The 18,619-nt window shown below is 42.1% G+C and overlaps 1 protein-coding gene across 2 annotated transcripts in view; it reads left to right on the top strand.

Annotated features, from left to right (window-relative positions):
- Positions 1–18,619, top strand: part of LOC123752401 (probable cytochrome P450 49a1) — a 315,070-nt gene that overhangs the window by 253,810 nt on the left and 42,641 nt on the right. For both annotated transcript variants that reach the window (XM_069334722.1, XM_069334723.1), the window contains one exon: positions 12,317–12,486. In XM_069334722.1, the coding sequence (XP_069190823.1) occupies positions 12,317–12,486 (170 nt within the window). The remainder of the gene's footprint in view (positions 1–12,316; positions 12,487–18,619) is intronic.

Here is an 18,619-nt window from a genome sequence, read left to right on the forward strand (position 1 = left end):
GAAATGCAACTCTGATCAGCTTCCATATGTACTTTATACACATACATATACATGCACACACATATATACGTACATATACATATATACATCTTGGATTAATCTTTGTGTTAGATAGGAGATGCCTCGTATGGGCCAATAAGCCTTCTGCAGCCCCTATGTTTATCCCTTATGTATCCCCCATGTTTTCACCTTCATTGTATTATCACCTGACCTAATGCGGGTATAAAATCAACTAGTATTGTAAGATCTGTTCACTTGAGAATGAACCATGGAGGTTCGAAACGTCGTGCAAATTATACAAATAAGTGTAATACACTCTATAGTAAATCACTTCTTTTCTTCACCTTAAAAGTACGAAAATGAGTTTTGGAGAACTCCTATTTCAATTAAGCCCTGATGCTAAGAAAATAGTTAGAGGGATAGAAGCCCTAAACCAGAAAATAATAAATACAGAATATGCGGTCATATTCAATGAAACATATATACATCCATATATACACACACTTGCATTCACATACATTTGTCTCTTTTACTCTGACAGGGTGAGATAGCTGACAGAGAAACTAGTGTGCAATTAAGCACTTAATCACTGAAGTTGATTAAGGTGCTTTTACAAGCTCAGGTTATATAGTTACATCACATACATACATTGATACATTACATGGTCAATCTTGGGTACAAGTCCAATATATCATCAAGTGTTCCAGTACTCATATAGTAATTACACAGTTCAGCATACCTTAGCCCAGGGGGGCGAAAGTCAGTCAATATGGGACATTCTACAATATAATGTTCATGAGAGTGCATGTTTTCTCTTTCACAAAGTTGACACATTGTGTACTCGACATTTGGGTTTTGAGAAAGCTGCCAGGTACGTCTATATTCCAGGCGTATTCTGGCCACTATAACATTACATTGCCGAGTTCTTGTTCTATTAGTCCCATATGTGAATGTCTCCTCACGATATCTATCATAATATTTAATGATACAACTTTCAGGTCTTTGTGAATTTGTTAAGACGGTGAGATTTTCATTAGATATTTGTTTAAGTATTCTCTTTGTCACTGCTAATGAAACACCCATATAAATTTCTACCACTGGTTTTCTACAGGCTGTCTTTGCAAGCATATCAACAGTGTCATGCCTTGAGATGCCAACATGTGATGGTATCCATAGGAATTTAATTTCAAATCTGTTTTCTTTAGCAGCTAAAACATTCATTCGAATATCACTGACTATTTTCTGGGTGTCACTACTATGTGCGTTCAATGTCAGGAGTGCACTCTGCGAGTCACAGTATACAAGTCCACTGCCTTTGCCTTTTAAAAATTCAGTAGCAAGGTATATGCCTGCAAGTTCGGTTTGAGTTGTACTTGCCCAGTCATTGACGCGCTTCATTGCTGTATGTACGAGAGAAGATTGTTCAAATATATTGCATGCACATCCGGTACATCGTCCACCTTCTTCTACAGAGCCGTCGGTATAGCACTGATACACATCGTTACCCATACTCTGAGTACTTTCAGTGATGCTTTTCAGTGTTAACTGTTTTAATAATGTAGAGTGCACACTATCTTTCTTGGGCGCATTTACAAAATCAACTGATTGAACCCAGTTATCCCATGGAGTAATTAGTTGATTAATCATTAATTGAGTTGGGTACATATTTAATATTTTGATGGAGTTGGCTACCTTGTAGAACCAAAATACATAATCAGATTTCGTTCTTCTTCTATAAACCTCAGGTGAGTGCAGCATATTAGAAAGTTTAGCTTGAAACTTCATGTGTTGCCGAGATCAAACTCAATGCCTTTACACCGAAAACTGTACTAATAGACAAAATTCTTTCACTTATGGTAGGTAATTTTAACTCTGCTCTCATATTAACTATTCTCGTGGACTTTGGAGCTCCAAGGATGAGACGCATAGCTTCATTTTGCAAGGTTTCAAGAGATTTCAGCTCTTTGTCAGTATACAGTGTGAGATGTGGAGCATTGTAATCAATCACAGAGCGTATAAATGATACATAAAACATTCTAGCAAGTCTCACGTTAATTCCACGATTGACACTAACAAGGACCCGCAAGGGCTATAATCTCTCCCACAGTCTCCTCTTGAAAGAAGAAAGGTACCCAGGGTCGTTAATGGGGACACCAAGGTATCTGTAAGACTCGCAGTTTTCAAGTGCTCGCCCATCTATATGATAATTGGGTGGTGGAATACCACATGGAATGAGGGCACGAGTTTTCTGTACAGAGATAAGGAGGCCACATTCCTCAGCTCTAGTAGCAAAAGCATCGAGCAAAACTTGCATTCTAGGCTTGGAGGCAGTGTGTAAACATATATCATCAGCATAACAAATGACAGTGTCTTCATTATTAGTTGGAAGATCTTTAATAAGTTTATGCATCAGAACGGTCGCTGATTGGATGAGAGGGGTAGGCCGCTGTATGCCTTCCTATCATTGGTTATTTCGAGAAGGACGCGGGGAGAGCCGGTGTGAGCATCATTCTGAACACAGCCGCCACCTTGTCAAGACGCTTCCTGTACTCAATTCGGCCAAATTGATGTATAGGGCGTCGTGGTGGCTGGACTACAACTGCTGATGCTTCCTGCTTCACCTACGACATCGGTCGTCACAGAATCCGGCCGAAGTCGTCGCTTGGAGGGGTTTAAGACATTATTGTATGCAGGGGGTAGAGGTACAGTGATCTGGGATCGGGGGAAATGTGCATACGAGCAGCAACAGACTCGTAGATCCCATACCAGTGATGATTAGACTTGCTAGTGCTCTGTAGCAGTCGATGGGAACGGGGAAATTCGTGTCAGTGTTAAGGCAATTTCCCATGTTGGTGTGAGACGCTATTGTTGTGCGCGTCACCTGGGTATGAACGCTTCACTTCACCGGGGAGTCGAGGGTGCGAACTCAGCCGTGTTGAGTGGGAGGGGTTCGAGTGTGCGCCAATTTTCCGTATAAGTACTACAGTCAGGAACTACCGCCGCTTACGCCACTTGGGACGAGCCAGCCACCTATAGCGGGGTGCCTGATGTATGGGAATGGTGTGTAAAGCCGGCAGTGTGAATGAGTAAGTACCTATGTGTGTATTTTTGGTGATTAGTAGTCTCTAGAGCTTGAATTCGAGGTCAAGTGTTCTGTCACATTGTCACGCAGCACCTGTTCAGGTGGAGTGAATTGTGGGCGAGGAGATTAATCACCTGTGTTGTCATCTTGTCAGTCCAGAGGGACTTAAGTCTGGTGTACACAGACGTACAGTGTGTGTGTGTGGGTACACACGGGAACACAGACTATACATAGATTAGCCAAGGACTGAGAGGATGTCCATGTAATAAATTCTTTTATTTCATTGTGGTAATCATTTTTGATCGTCCGAGGGACGGAGTGATATCATTTGCAGGTGTGGAATTCCAACACTGAGCGCTCAGGTATGTGTAACGCCAGTGATTCCTGGCAATGATTATTGTGGAGTGTGCCACAGTGTGGCTTAAATTTCTTGTAGTGTTCCCAGGGCCGTGACAAGTGTGATTTATATAAATATATATTGTGGTTGCAGTATTAATTAACGTAATTTTGGTGAGTTTTGGTGAGTGACGAGGCTGTCTAGGGAGACCGCCCCCGCTCTGTCGAGTAACGTAACTCTCGAGTGTTTATCGGCATGTGTGACCGATAAATCACTCACCCATGTGATTTAAGGAGTGTGAGATTCTCCTTAGTGTTCCCAATAACGTTTGATAGCTGTAGGCTACATGTGTCAGTGGTAATTATATATATATATATATATATATATATATATATATATATATATATATATATATATATATATATATATATATGTCGTACCTAGTAGCCAGAACTCACTTCTCAGCCTACTATGCAAGGCCCGATTTGCCTAATAAGCCAAGTTTTCATGAATTAATGTTTTTTCGTCTACCTAACCTACCTAACCTAACCTAACCAAGCTTTTTTTGGCTACCTAACCTAACCTTACCTATAAAGATAGGTTAGGTTAGGTTAGGTAGGGTTGGTTAGGTTCGGTCTTATATCTACGTTAATTTTAACTCCAATAAATTTTTTTTTACCTCATACATAGTGAAAAGGGCAGCTTTATCATTTCATAAGAAAAAAATTATAGAAAATATAATCATTCAGGAAAACTTGGCTTATTAGGCAAATCGGGCCATGCATAGTAGGCTGAGAAGTGAGTTCTGGCTACTAGGTACGACATATATATATATATATATATATATATATATATATATATATATATATATATATTATATATATATATATATATATATATATATATATATATATATATATATATATATATATATATATATATATATATATATATAATCGTAGTGTCACGGTGCCCAGTGTTATTGTGTTATTTACTGTGAGGTGATTGATATATATTGACCTATGTTCTAGGGGTCATTTGCAGCAGTAAATAAGTAAGTGTGTGCAGTATCCTAATATTTGGAAATTAGAGTACTTGCCGTGTGTGTTATTGCAAAGGGGGTTGTTATTTGATGGTGATCGTTGCTAGTGTTGAGCAATCACCGTATGTGATTGCAGTCCAGTAAAGCCATTGTGGGGCAGTGTTCTAGAGGGTTCATGTCCTGTAGGTTATTTTACTAGGTTCTGCAGTATTGTCATTGCAACCGGATTGTAACGTAAATCATTGTGATTTGTTAGTGTGATTTGTCATTGTCGTGGGGGAACTCGGCTGTAGACGAGTACTTGGGTACCAATATATTCTCCTGGTTATCTGGTAGGACATCGAAGTCCAGTATTCAGTGAGGTGATTGCGAGGCAATTAATATAACGTAACCAAGGGAACGCCCATTGCTTTAAAAGAATTTGTTCTTTGACAATTTGAGTAACGTAGAATACGTTTGGGTTAATATACTTTCCTGCAAGCAGCTACGGTAGTCTCGAGGAGCCTAGCCATCAGCCAGATAAGAATTAGAGTATTGTCTGTCGTAATTAACGGTCAGTGGGCCGGGTAATTGACGTGTTTCAGGAAGTCAAAGTAATTAATCTCGATCCTTGTTTGATCGACTCACACGAAGGCTACATTGTTCCATTAACGTAACGTCGTTATCTGCCCGGAAGTACCGGCACTTGATTGACTCGTGGGAGGAGTAGTGTCATTTTAGAATAACGTAAACGTGGTGCTAATTACTGTTATTAGCAGCCTGAATTGGTCTGAGTATGGAAGGCTTAGACGGAATTCATACCTTAATGTAAATTGCTGAGCCAGTGTGAAAGGTTGCGTATTTTAATTGTTTAATTATTGATCTTGAGGATAGTAATTAATTACTCTAAAGGTAATCACGAGTGATTACCGTTCTCTTAGCACGTTGGACATTGTAAATCAGAGTTTACCATCGCTAAGTGATTAGTAACCGATTAACGTAAATTAACATAACTAGTAGAGAGATTAATCAGCTGTCTGGAAGTACAGGGATTAATGGGATTTTCTCACTGAATGCTCGACGGGTAGAGTGTTGTTTGATTTCCGCGTTACTAGTGACAGTTGTAAGAGTTGTTAATTTAATGTAAATGTTACCTTGTTATTAACGTAGATGTTATTGTGTTATTAACGTAAATCAATTGTTATTGATTGTTGATCGTCCGTGGGACGGAGTGTTAACGTAAGGATTAATATGAGGAAGGGTGCTGGAGTTGCCAGTGAACCCATTAGTTATTGTTGTCATTGAAAGACTACTGATTTGATTGCATTCCAACCGCTGTTGCAGGTGTAGACTGCACTGAGGCGTAGAACAGTTAGGAGGTTACTGGAGACGTATTTCAGAACCTACTGTGTCATTTGTTGTAATTGTGATTATAGATCTGTTAGTTCTTGTTTCTTGATTGATTCCTCTGTGGTCACGCTTATGTTCGAGTTAGTTCATTATGCAGTCCGAGGGGCTGGTGTCTAGCTGTCATTGATAGTGTCACAGGAAGGATTTCGAGTAACGTCATTGACATTTCTTTTGTTTTGTTGTAGTAGTTAGTACTTTATTGAATAAACTAAGATGTTATGGTTAACACTGTCTTTTCGTTACACCCCCACACATTATTATTGTTATGTAAATGTTCTTCACACTCGTCTAATAAAATTGAGACTATTTTTCTGAGCTTTGGATCAAATATACGGCACCACACAACAATAAATTATTGTTGTGAGAGCCCGTGACCTACTCGTTAGATTCGCTTTGGCGATTGGCGAAGGTCGGCGGCCTAAGAGAGGGGATTTCAATTTTCATTGGGGTCTCGGCGTTTGCTCGCGCCTAGTCAATTGTTCATACATGGTCCCAAAGTGAGGAATGAGCTGGTTACTACACTGGTGTGTTAGCTAAGCAAGTCCTTCCTCAGGCGACCTAGTTGAATATCACGACAGGAATAAAGGTTAAAGAATAAAGAAAGTTCTTAGAAATTTTCCGAGCTAAAATTCCTTATACCAATTTCAATTTATTCCAAAACTTCTCACAAGTTACAAACTACAAAACTCTCACAGTCTGTTGGGGCATGTGTCATTAGGTTTGTGCTGTATGTTAATTGGGAGTGAGCTGTATCTTGATGTTAGTGCCCATTGATCAAGGAGAATGTTTGCTTGTTTTAGTGGGCTGTGGTGCAGTGGTTTGGTTGGGCTGCTTCTAGAAATTTTTCGTATCTTTTTCCAAACTTCAACAGGTGTTGTTTGCTCATTTATACTTTGTAGGAACTCTTCCCAATGTTTATTACGTATGACGTTGCTCATGTCTCTCACCTCTCTATTTGCGACAAGAAATGCATGCAAGTCACTTTGTGCTTTGGTTCGTTTGTATGTATCTCCAAGCTGATTTACTCGTTCATGTTCTTTAACAAATACAGGGTCAAGGACCCACTTGGATGGTGGTAAGTGTTGTCCACTTCTGCTAGGCTTACGGCTTGTTCTCCAACACACCCATGTGTCATAGTTGGTAGTAATTGTATCAACGAGATCTCTGGAGAAGGCTTCTACATTCGTTATTGTGTAATCTTGATACCAGTTTGACATACAAATAATAAAGTGGTTATGCAAACCATATGGAATATTCATTTTCCGTCTCTGATGTCTATTAGGTACATCACACTGTACCTCATAGGAAGCAGAAACTGCATAGTGATCACTAACCAAGTGATTTACCAACGAACATTCCATCCTATCTTGTACAAGGTTTCTACCCATTACATAATCAAGTCTGCCTCCCAATAAATGAGTTTGGGTAACCGTAGTATACACAGTTAATCTGTTGTCATACACATATTTGATAAATTTGCATCCATTATCGCTGTTAGTACTGTCTCCCAGCGTAATATATCTAGCATTAAAATCTCCCATGTATATTGTCCCATGATTGTCTAGATCCGGGAACAATGCTACATTGACTTTCTGGCTTCTGGCATATACGTTGAGGAATGAGAAGTGGCCTGCTGCAGTTTGTACATGAAAGTGATGGTACTGGATGATGGTATTGGGGGCCTCGTAGCCTGGTGGATAGCGCGCAGGACTCTTAATTCTGTGGCGCGAGTTCGATTCCCGCACGAGGCAGAAACAAATGGGCAAAGTTTCTTTCACCCTGAATGCCCCTGTTACCTAGCAGTAAATAGGTACCTGGGAGTTAGTCAGCTGTCACGGGCTGCTTCCTGGGGGTGGAGGCCTGGTCGAGGACCGGGCCGCGGGGACACTAAAAAGCCCCGAAATCATCTCAAGATAATGTCAGGCTGGATAACCAGCCTTACATGAGAACTCCAGTCCCACGGAATTCCCACGTAGAACAGGAGGAATTGGAAGGCCCCCCCGTGTCAGAACTGCCACGTCAGCACACAGCCAGGCAGGCAACAACACTGGGAGGGCAAAAACGCCCCCACCACCTGGTGACCAAATTGGCAAACAACCCTAGCAGTCACAGTGGACGGCACACGTCCGCACGCCACGGCTGCTCAGGGCGAACTCTGTGTGTGTACATTGTGTGATGCGCTCACAAGAACGTGCGGTAAATCACTTCTGATGTATGTTAATAAGCCTGTGGCGTTACTGTAAGTATAGGATGCATACCCTCTGATCTTTGGTGGGGTTTTGTTTATCATGTTGGACGTGTAGGGCTCCTGTATAGCAATTATATCTATGTTGTTACTGGTAACATGTGCAATTAGATCATTCAGTCTTTTGTTGATGATAGGAATGTTCCAACTGAGAAACCTAATGGTCCTTGTGTCAGCAGCAGCCATCGTCTTGGTGTTGTTCCTCCGTGGGACTGGTGGTCCCATTGTTGTCCTCGTCCCACTTCCACAATGTGTCAATAAGTACTATCTGATTACAGCATTGCCGACGTTATGTAAAGTCATAATAACGCACTCCAGGTATCAACAGACGACTTTTCGCTGTGTGTATTATTGAACCGAAGTATCGTTTGATTAACAACGAATATATAGATAATATTCCGTTCGTGACTTTTACCCAGCTGGAATCGGCGGAATGCATCTGTGGAAAACTTTATCTAGAAACAGGGATATAATTTGCTCTAATGAATTAAATCAATTTTCAATCGATATTACCTAGTAAACTAAAAAAAAGTTAGACTGGGTTTAATTCGATTTATATAAATAGTTAATTCTCACAAAAACTGAGAGGCTGATGTAACAACGGCATTGATATTAGTGATAATTTGGTTGCACTACTCTACTTGTTAGTAGGGTTAGTAAATTTGATTTCCTAGCGCAATAAATTTATCTTATCGTATTACGGGTTAGTATTTAGGGTGTCGGAAATTTCCGACAGACAGTACGGTGTGGCGGTAAGGCGAAAGTATGGCGAAGGTGTGGCGGTATGGCGGAAGTGTGGCGGTATGGCGAAGGTGTGGCGGTATGGCGAAGGTGTGGCGGTATGGCGAAGGTGTGGCGGTATGATGGTGTGGCGGTATGGCGAAGGTGTGGCGGTAAGGCGAAGGTGTGGCGGTATGGCGAAGGTGTGGCGGTATGGCGAAGGTGTGGCGGTATGGTGAAGGTGTGGCAGTATGGTGAAGGTGTGGCGGTATGGCGGAAGTGTGGCGGTATGGTGAAGGTGTGGCGGTATGGCGAAGGTGTGGCGGTATGGCGAAGGTGTGGCGGTATGATGAAGGTGTGGCGGTATGGCGAAGGTGTGGCGGCATGGCGAAGGTGTGGCGGTAAGGCAAAGATGTGGCGGTATGGTGAAGGTGTGGCGGTAAGGCGAAGGTGTGGCGGTATGGCGAAGGTGTGGCGGTATGGCGAAGGTGTGGCGGTATGGTGAAGGTGTGGCGGTATGGTGAAGGTGTGGCAGTATGGTGAAGGTGTGGCGGTATGGTGAAGGTGTGGCGGTATGGTGAAGATGTGGCGGTATGGTGAAGGTGTGGCGGTATGGTGAAGGTGTGGCAGTATGGTGAAGGTGTGGCAGTATGGTGAAGGTGTGGCGGTATGGTGAAGGTGTGGCGGTATGGTGAAGGTGTGGCGGTATGGTGAAGGTGTGGTGGTATGGCGAAGGTGTGGCAGTATGGCGTGGGTGTGGTGGTAAGGTGTGGCAGTATGGCGAAGGTGTGGCAGTATGGCGTGGGTGTGGTGGTAAGGTGTGGCAGTATGGCGAAGGTGTGGCAGTATGGCGTGGGTGTGGCGGTAAGGTGTGGCAGTATGGCGTGGGTGTGGCGGTAAGGTGTGGCAGTATGGTGAAGGTGTGGCAGTATGGTGAAGGTGTGGCAGTATGGCGAAGGTGTGGCAGTATGGCGAAGGTGTGGTGGTAAGGTGTGGCAGTATGGCGTGGGTGTGGCGGTAAGGTGTGGCAGTATGGTGAAGGTGTGGCAGTATGGTGAAGGTGTGGCAGTATGGCGAAGGTGTGGCGGTATGGCGTGGCAGTATGGCGTGGGTGTGGCGGTAAGGTGTGGCAGTATGGCGTGGGTGTGGCAGTAAGGTGTGGCAGTATGGCGTGGGTGTGGCAGTAAGGTGTGGCAGTATGGCGTGGGTGTGGCGGTATGGCGTGGCAGTATGGCGTGGGTGTGACGGAATGGTGTGGCAGTATGGTGTCGGTGTGGTGTGGGTGTGGCAGTATGGTGTGGGTGTGGCGGTAAGGTGTGGCAGTATGGCGAAGGTGTGGCAGTATAGTGTGGCATTATATCGTGGGTGTGGCAGTATGGCGTGGGTGTCGCAGTATAGTGAGGCAGTATTCTGTGGGTGTGGCAGTATGGCGTGTCAGTATGGTGTGGGTGTGAGGATATGGTGTGGGTGTAGCAGTATGGTGTCGGTATGGTGTGGGTGTGGCAGTGGTGTGGCTGTGGTATCGGTTTGACAGTGGTGTGGATGTGACGGTGTGGCCGTGGTGCAGGTGTGGTGGAGGTGTGGTGGTGGTGGTATAGGTGTTGCGGGGTACGGGGATAGCTGTGGAGTGGGTGATGTTGGGTTGGGTGTAGTGTTGGGTGGGGTGTGATGTGGGTGTAGTGTTGGTGTGGGGGTGGGTGTTGTGTGGGTGTACTCACCTAGTTGTACTCACATAGATGTGTTTGCGGGAGTAGAGCTTTGGCTTTTCAGTCCTGCCTCTCAATCGTCAATCAACTGGTGTACAGATTCCTGAGCCTATTGGTCTCTATCAAATCTACATTTGAAACTGTGTATGGAGTATGCATCCATCACACTGCGGCTTGATGCATTCCATTTGTTAACTACTCTGACACTGAAAAATTTCTTTCTAATGTCTTTATGGCTCATATGGGTACTAAGATGCCACCTATGTCCCCTTTTTCGTGTTTCACCCATGCTAAAGAGTTTGTCGTTGTCCACCCTGTCAATTCTCCTGAGAATTTTGTAGGTGGTCATCATGTGTTCCCTTACTCTTCTTGGTGAAAGTCAGCAAGTTGTGCTAACCTAGATTTACTCACCTACTTGTACTCATCTAGTTGTACTGACCTACTTGTATTCACCTAGCTGTGCGCATCAAGTTGTACTCACCTAATTGTACTCCTCAAGCTGTGCTCATCTAGCAGTGCTCACCAAGTTATACTAACCTAGTTGTACTCACCTACTTGGATTCACCTAGCAGTGCTCACCAAGTTGTATTAACCTATTTGTGCTCACCTACTTGTTCTCATAGAGTTGTACTCGTGTAACTGTTGTCACCTAGTTGTATTCACCTAGCAATGCTTACCAAATTGTACTCCCCTAGATGTTCTCAACTACATGTACTCCCCTAGTTGTACTCACCTACTTGTGTTCACCTAGCAGTGCTCACTAAGTTTTAGTCACCTTCTTGTACTCCTATAGTTGTATTCATGTAGTTGTATTCACCTACTTGTACTCCCCTAATTGCACTCATATAGTTGTACTTATATAGTTGTACTCACTCATTTGTGCATCAATGATAATTAATGTAAAATCTGCTATAATACAGATGCATGTGATAAAGAGGTATTTTGATGCACCTTAATTTAATATTTGTATTCCAATAAAAAGTTTAGATTAAATGTCACATGCGTCCTTCATACACCTATGAAATGTTTCCAATTTATGTCAATGTATTTATTTCACCTAAAGTACGTATATATAACTTCAAACATGAAAACAGTATTATTTATTATATAAGTTATCATATAGTGTTATGAATTTTGTTTAGCAAAATCATATTAAAAATAATATATAATATTAGATATATATAATATATAAAATTAAATGTTTTGCACACCTTTCATACAACTCAGACACAACATTTACTATTAATATTAATGTATGTACAAAATGACACAAATTTAATATATAAACAGGAAAAATAGTTTTAAGGTATAAGGGAACAAATAGTATTATATAAGTTAATATATTAGCTATATCACACAAAAAATATAATCCAATCTACGAATAACTAAATGTTTTAAGAATATTCCATATAGCTATGAAACAACATTCACAATTTATATACATAATGCATATAAATTTAATGTTTAAACACGAAATCAATATTTTTGTAACATATAAATGAGAAACTAATGTTAGAAAAGACAACTTTACCAAATTACATAAAGAAATACTTTTACCAATCTTGGGTTAAAGGTTGCTCATGTGTCTGTTGACCCATACTTGAAACTTTTGTTTCTCACAACCCTATGGAAACGTTAATGGAGGTTGCAACAACGTTTTATGTTTGCTGGGATGGCTACCACTGATTTTCTCATTGATACATTACGGTAATATGATTTCATTATACACTGATATCCATTATTACATATATGAAAGCAATTTATTTACAATTTTGCTTATAACTTTTCTCTGTAGACATCGTCGACTGCGGTGTTTACGATGTACAACCTGGCCCGAAGCCCGGAGAAGCAGACGCGTCTACAGCAGGAGTTGGACCAGGTGCTTGGGGACGGCTGCCAGCCCCTCACCTCGCACCACATGGCCAGACTCACCTACACCAAAGCCTGCGTCAGGGAAACCCTGAGGTAAGGGAGTACCACCTAAGGAGAGAGCGCATCAGTTGATGGAGGAAAAGCACCAAGTAAGTGAAGGAGAGCACCAAGTAAAGGAGGGAGAGCACCATGTATTTGAGGTTAGAGCACCGAGTAAGGGAGAGAGAGCACCGAGTAATGGAGGGAGAGCACCTAGTCTAGAAGGGAGAGCACCGGGTGAGGGAGGGAGAGCACCTGGTGATGGAGGGAGAGTACCGAGTAAGGGAGGGAGAGCACCGAGTAAGGGAGGGAGAGCACCAAGTAAGGGAGGGAGAGCACCGGGTGATGGAGGGAGAGCACCATGTATTGGGGGGTTAGAGCACCGAGTAAGGGAGAGAGAGCACTGAGTAAGGGAAGGAGAGCACCTAGTCAGGAAGGGAGAGTACCGGGTGAGGGAAGGAGAGCACCTGGTGATGGAGGGAGAGAACCGAGTAATGGAGAAAGAGCACCGGGTAAGGGAGGGACAGCACCGGGTGATGGACGGAGAGCACCGAGTAAGGGCATCCCTTAGATTTCCGCACTCATCTTCGACTTCCCTATAACGATCCCTTCTCTCTCTCTCCAAACTTCAATCTGCCCTGGTTCTCCGCGATTCTATTGTAGCTGGCTCAGATGATATTCATTATGACAAGCTTTGCCATCTAACTCCATGCACATTTTGGTGTTTACTGAATCTGTATAACCGTATCTTAAGGTGTGTCCTTAAATGAGTGTGCAGACACTGCCGCTAAGGAAGCTATCTGCACCTGTCCCATCTCCCGTAAAGGTATTCCTTATTCTTACTTTTACCCAGTTATTCATTCCTCCATTCTTACCCATTAGCAGGGTCGTTTGTCTTCTGTTACTGGTTAAAAATTGTGTGCTCTTAGGAGTAATGTGTCCCCGTGGCCTTCATCCTGCCACCGTAACCGGCGTTGGAAAACGGCTCTGGCGTGGTTACGTATTGGCCATACACGTTTAACTCACGGGCACTTAATGGAGCGCCGCCCTGCTCCTTATTGTTTTATGATTAATCCTGCCCTATGATTATTCCACACATTTGATGGTTATCTTGAGATGATTTCGGGGCTTTAGTGTCCCCACGGCCTGGTCCTCGACCAGACCTCCACCCCAGGAAGCAGCCCTTGACAGCTGACTAACACCCAGGTACCTATTTTACTGCTAGGTAACAGGGACATAGGGTGAAAGAAACTCTGCCCATTGTTTCTCTCCAGCGCCTGGGATCGAACCCAGGACCACAGGATCACAAGTCCAGTGTGCTGTCCGCTCGGCCGACCGGCTCCCTGCTACATAGTGTTACATAGTACATGGTGTTACATAGCCTTCCCAGGTATGTGCCTTTTGCTTACTTTGCCCCCTCCCCTGTGTAGAGGGGCTATACCTGCTGATTTAAGCGCATCTGGTATCTTCCCCGAGTTCAAGCTCTACCTCCACACTATACTGTGCAACATGCACTTTGCATTTCTTTATAAATATTGAATCCCATGAAACTAGACCCGTGGATGAGTGCATGGTCATGAATGGGTATGTATGGGCATGGGCATGTCAATTTCTCGTTTAAAATCGGCCATGCTCGTGTTGATATCAGTTATATTTACTGGGGTTTAAATATTACGCATAAGGAAGTTGTCCGAATCTTCCATATTCATGCTGTTTAATGGAGTGCTAAACAAGTCCTCATCTCACATTATTAGGAATTCACTAATTTCTTTGTCATCCTCAGTGTATGAAATTTCACTCGTACGAATAGGTCTAATACTGGCAGTGGTTTTTGCTTTTGATTTCGCATATGTGAAGAAACTTTTGGGATTTTTCTTTATTTTTTGTTATTGCTTTCTGTTCTAGTTTCATATCTTCAATTTAATAGGAATGCTTCAGTCTCAGCTCGATTTCTTCAATCTCCCTGTTTAAATTATTCTTTTTTTGTAGGGAAAGTCGTGTCTGCTTAAGCATTTAACTCTTACTGAAGACCATGCTGGAAAAAGTTGTTAACCTCTCCCTCAACGAATGCCAGTGGAAACACGCCACTCTTCCTGTTAGGCTCGGTGGCTTGGGTGTCCGCACTGCTACCCAAATTGCTGTCCCAGCCTTCCTGTCTTCCTTCTCAACATCAGATGACCTGGTTAAGGAAATTCTACCTGACTCCCTGAGTGATGTAACGGGGATACAGGACCCCCACTACATGGAATGCGACACGAAATGGGGTGCCATGGCAGACCCAGCACTCAGACCAGCCATGCCGAAAGCCAAAAAACAATCCAGTTGGGACAGCCCCATTAGAACATAAGAACATAAGAACAAAGGTAACTGCAGAAGGCCTATTGGCCCATACGAGGCAGCTCCTATCTATAACCACCCAATCCCACTCATATACTTGTCCAACCCGCGCTTGAAACAATCGAGGGACCCCACATCCACCACGTTACGCGGCAATTGGTTCCACAAATCAACAACCCTGTTACTGAACCAGTATTTACCCAAGTCTTTCCTAAATCTAAACTTATCCAATTTATACCCATTGTTTCGTGTTCTGTCTTCTGTTGATATTTTTAATACCCTATTAATATCCCCCTGTTATGTCCATTCATCCACTTGTAAACCTCTATTATGTCATCCCTAACTCTTCGCCTTTCCAGTGAATGCAACTTAAGCTTTGTCAATCTTTCTTCATATGAAAGATTTCTAATTTGGGGAATTACCTTAGTCATCCTACGTTGGACACGTTCAAGTGAATTTATATCCATTCTATAATACGGCGACCAAAATTGTACTGCATGATCTAAATGGGGCCTAACCAGAGCAAGATACAGCTTAAGAACCACACCAGGTGTCTTGTTACTAACGCTTCGATTAATAAATCCCAGTGTCATAAGAACATAAGAACAAAAGCAACTGCAGAAGGCCTATTGGCCCATACGAGGCAGCTCCTATTTATAACCACCCAATCCCACTCATATACTTGTCCAACCTGCACTTAAAACAATTGAGGGACCCCACCTCCAGCACGTTACGCGGTAATTGGTTCCACAAATCAACAACCCTGTTACTGAACCAGTATTTACCCAAGTCTTTCCTAAATCTAAACTTATCCAATTTATACCCATTGTTTCGTGTTCCTTCTTGTGTTGATACTTTTAATACCCTATTAATATCCCCTTTGTTATGTCCATTCACCCACTTGTAAACCTCTATCATGTCACCCCTAACTCTTCGCCTTTCCAGTGAATGCAACTTAAGCTTTGTTAATCTTTCTTCATATGAAAGATTTCTAATTTGGGGAATTAACTTAGTCATCCTACGCTGGACACGTTCAAGTGAATTTATATCCATTCTATAATATGGCGACCAAAACTGAACTGCATAATCTAAATAGGGCCTAACTAGAGCAAGATATAGCTTGAGAACCACACCAGGTGTCTTGTTACTAACGCAGCGATTAATAAATCCAAGTGTCCGATTTGCCTTATTACGAACATTTATGCATTGATCCTTTTGTTTTAAATTCTTACTAATCATAACTCCCAGATCCCTTTCGCAATCCGACTTCGCAATCTCAACACCATCTAGCTCGTATCTTGTAACTCTATCATCATTACCTAACCTCAGAACTTTACATTTATCAGCATTAAATTGCATCTGCCAATCCTTTGACCATTTCAAACCCTATCTAGATCAACTTGAAGTGATAGTGAGTCTTCCTCCGAATTAATTTCCCTACCGATTTTCGTATCATCGGCAAATTTGCAAATGTTGCTACTCAAACGTGAATCTAAATCATTTATATATATTATAAACAACAGAGGTCCAAGGACAGAGCCCTGAGGCACCCCACTAACAACATTTTCCCACTCTGACTTGACTCCATTTATACTAACTCTCTGTTTCCTTTGGTATAGCCATGCCCTAATCCAGCTTAATATAGCATCCCCAATACCATGAGACTCTAACTTTTTAATCAGTCTTTCATGTGGCACTGTATCAAAATCTTTGCTAAAGTCAAGGTACACAACATCGCAATCCTTACCACTATCAACTGCCTCAACAATGCTAGAATAAAAAGATAACAAATTTGTTAAACATGAACGGCCATTTATAAAACCATGTTGCGACTCAATTATTAATTTATGTTTTTCAAGATGAAGACGAATTTTATTTGCTATTATAGATTCGAGTAACTTTCCCACAATAGACGTTAGGCTAATTGGTCGATAGTTAGACTCAAGTGATCTATTTCCTTTCTTAAAAACTGGTATCACATTAGCAACTTTCCAAAACTCTGGCACTCTGCCTGACTCTATTGATTTATTATATATGGTTGACAGTGGGTCACAAAGCTCCTCTTTGCATTCTTTAAGCACCCTGGCAAACACTTCATCGGGCCCTGGGGATTTGTTTGGTTTGAGTTTTACTATTTGTTTAAGAACATCCTCCCTGGTAACTGCTAAACTCGTCAACCTGTCCTCGTCCCCACCCACATTTTTTTTTTTTTTTTTTTGAGATATATACAAGAGTTGTTACATTCTTGTACAGCCACTAGTACGCGTAGCGTTTCGGGCAAGTCCTTAATCCTATGGTCCCTGGAATACGATCCCCTGCCGCGAAGAATCGTTTTTTCATCCAAGTACACATTTTACTGTTGCGTTAAACAGAGGCTACAGTTAAGGAATTGCGCCCAGTAAATCCTCCCCGGCCAGGATACGAACCCATGACATAGCGCTCGCGGAACGCCAGGCGAGTGTCTTACCACTACACCACGGAGACTGCTTAATAGTCCACAGTAGACATAGTCCAGCTGAAGACATATTGTTAAGTTCCTCTTTAGTAAATACAGATACAAAATATTTATTAAAAATACTACTCATCTCTTCATCACTATCTCTTATCTGACCTGTCTCAGTTTTTAATGGACCTATCCTTTCCCTAGTCTTAGTACGATATAACTGAAAAAAACCTTTAGGATTTGTCTTTGCTTGCCCTGCTATGCGAGCTTCATAGTTTCTTTTTGCCTTCCTTATCTCTTTTTTAACATTTCTAACCAGTTGTACGAATTCCTGTTCTAAAGTGACCTCCCCATTTTTAATCCTTTTGTACCAAGCTCTCTTTTTACCTATAAGGTTCTGTGCTGTGTTGTAAGGTTCGAGTGCTGTGTTGAACCTGTTGTTCAACGAGGTGGCAAAGACAAAGTAATGAGGAGCATTGAAGCTCAGGTCCTTCAAACTGCTCGAAAGGAAAAGGGAGAATCGAAGCGAATTTTGGTTGTGGGAGATTCCCAGGTGAGGTATTTAGACAGAACGTTTTGTGCCAGAGATAGGGGAAACAGATTAAGGGTTTGCTATCCGGGAGCTGGAATTGGTGATATTGTTGGAAACATGAATGATATTATGACAGGAAATGGAAACAAACCCATTATTTGTATTAGTGCAGGGGGTAATGATGTTGGACGAGTTAGGAGTGAGGAACTAATAGAGAGATTCAGGCAGCCATTGAATTAGTTAGGAGCAAGGGAGGAATCCCGATCATATGTGGCATTCTTCCAAGAAAGGGAGTAGGAAATGAATGGATATCGAGGGCATTTGGTGTCAATTGCCGGCTGGAAAGATATTGCAAATCAAATGCAATATCTTTCATAGACAACTGGGAACACTTCTATGGAAGAAATGGAATGTATGCTCGTGATGGGGTGCATCTATCGAGAGCTGGGGTTGTTGCTGTTGCGAACTCGTTGGAAGAAGTGGTTAGAGGTGTTTGTTTGGGTTTAAACTGTTAGCTGATAGAGGTATGGGAATTGATTTGGAGGAAGGAGATAATAAAAGTACGTGTTTGTGGGAGAAAGGAATTGGCAAAATAATCAGGGAAAGAGAAGGGCCTCAAAATAACAATTCACTTAAGGTATATTACACTAACAGTAGAAGTCTAAGAAATAAAATTAACGAATTAAATGCTCTTGTCTGCACAGAAAAAATAGATATTATTGCACTTATCGAAACGTGGATGAATGTAGAAAATAGAGAACTATTAGCTGAATATCAAATAAATGGATTTAAACTATGTCACACAGATAGATATATTAGACGAGGAGGGGGAGTAGCCATATATGTTAGGGACAATTTGAAATGTAGTCTCAAAG

Source organism: Procambarus clarkii, chromosome 31 (genome assembly GCF_040958095.1).
Source record: "Procambarus clarkii isolate CNS0578487 chromosome 31, FALCON_Pclarkii_2.0, whole genome shotgun sequence".
Lineage (NCBI taxonomy): Eukaryota > Metazoa > Arthropoda > Malacostraca > Decapoda > Cambaridae > Procambarus > Procambarus clarkii.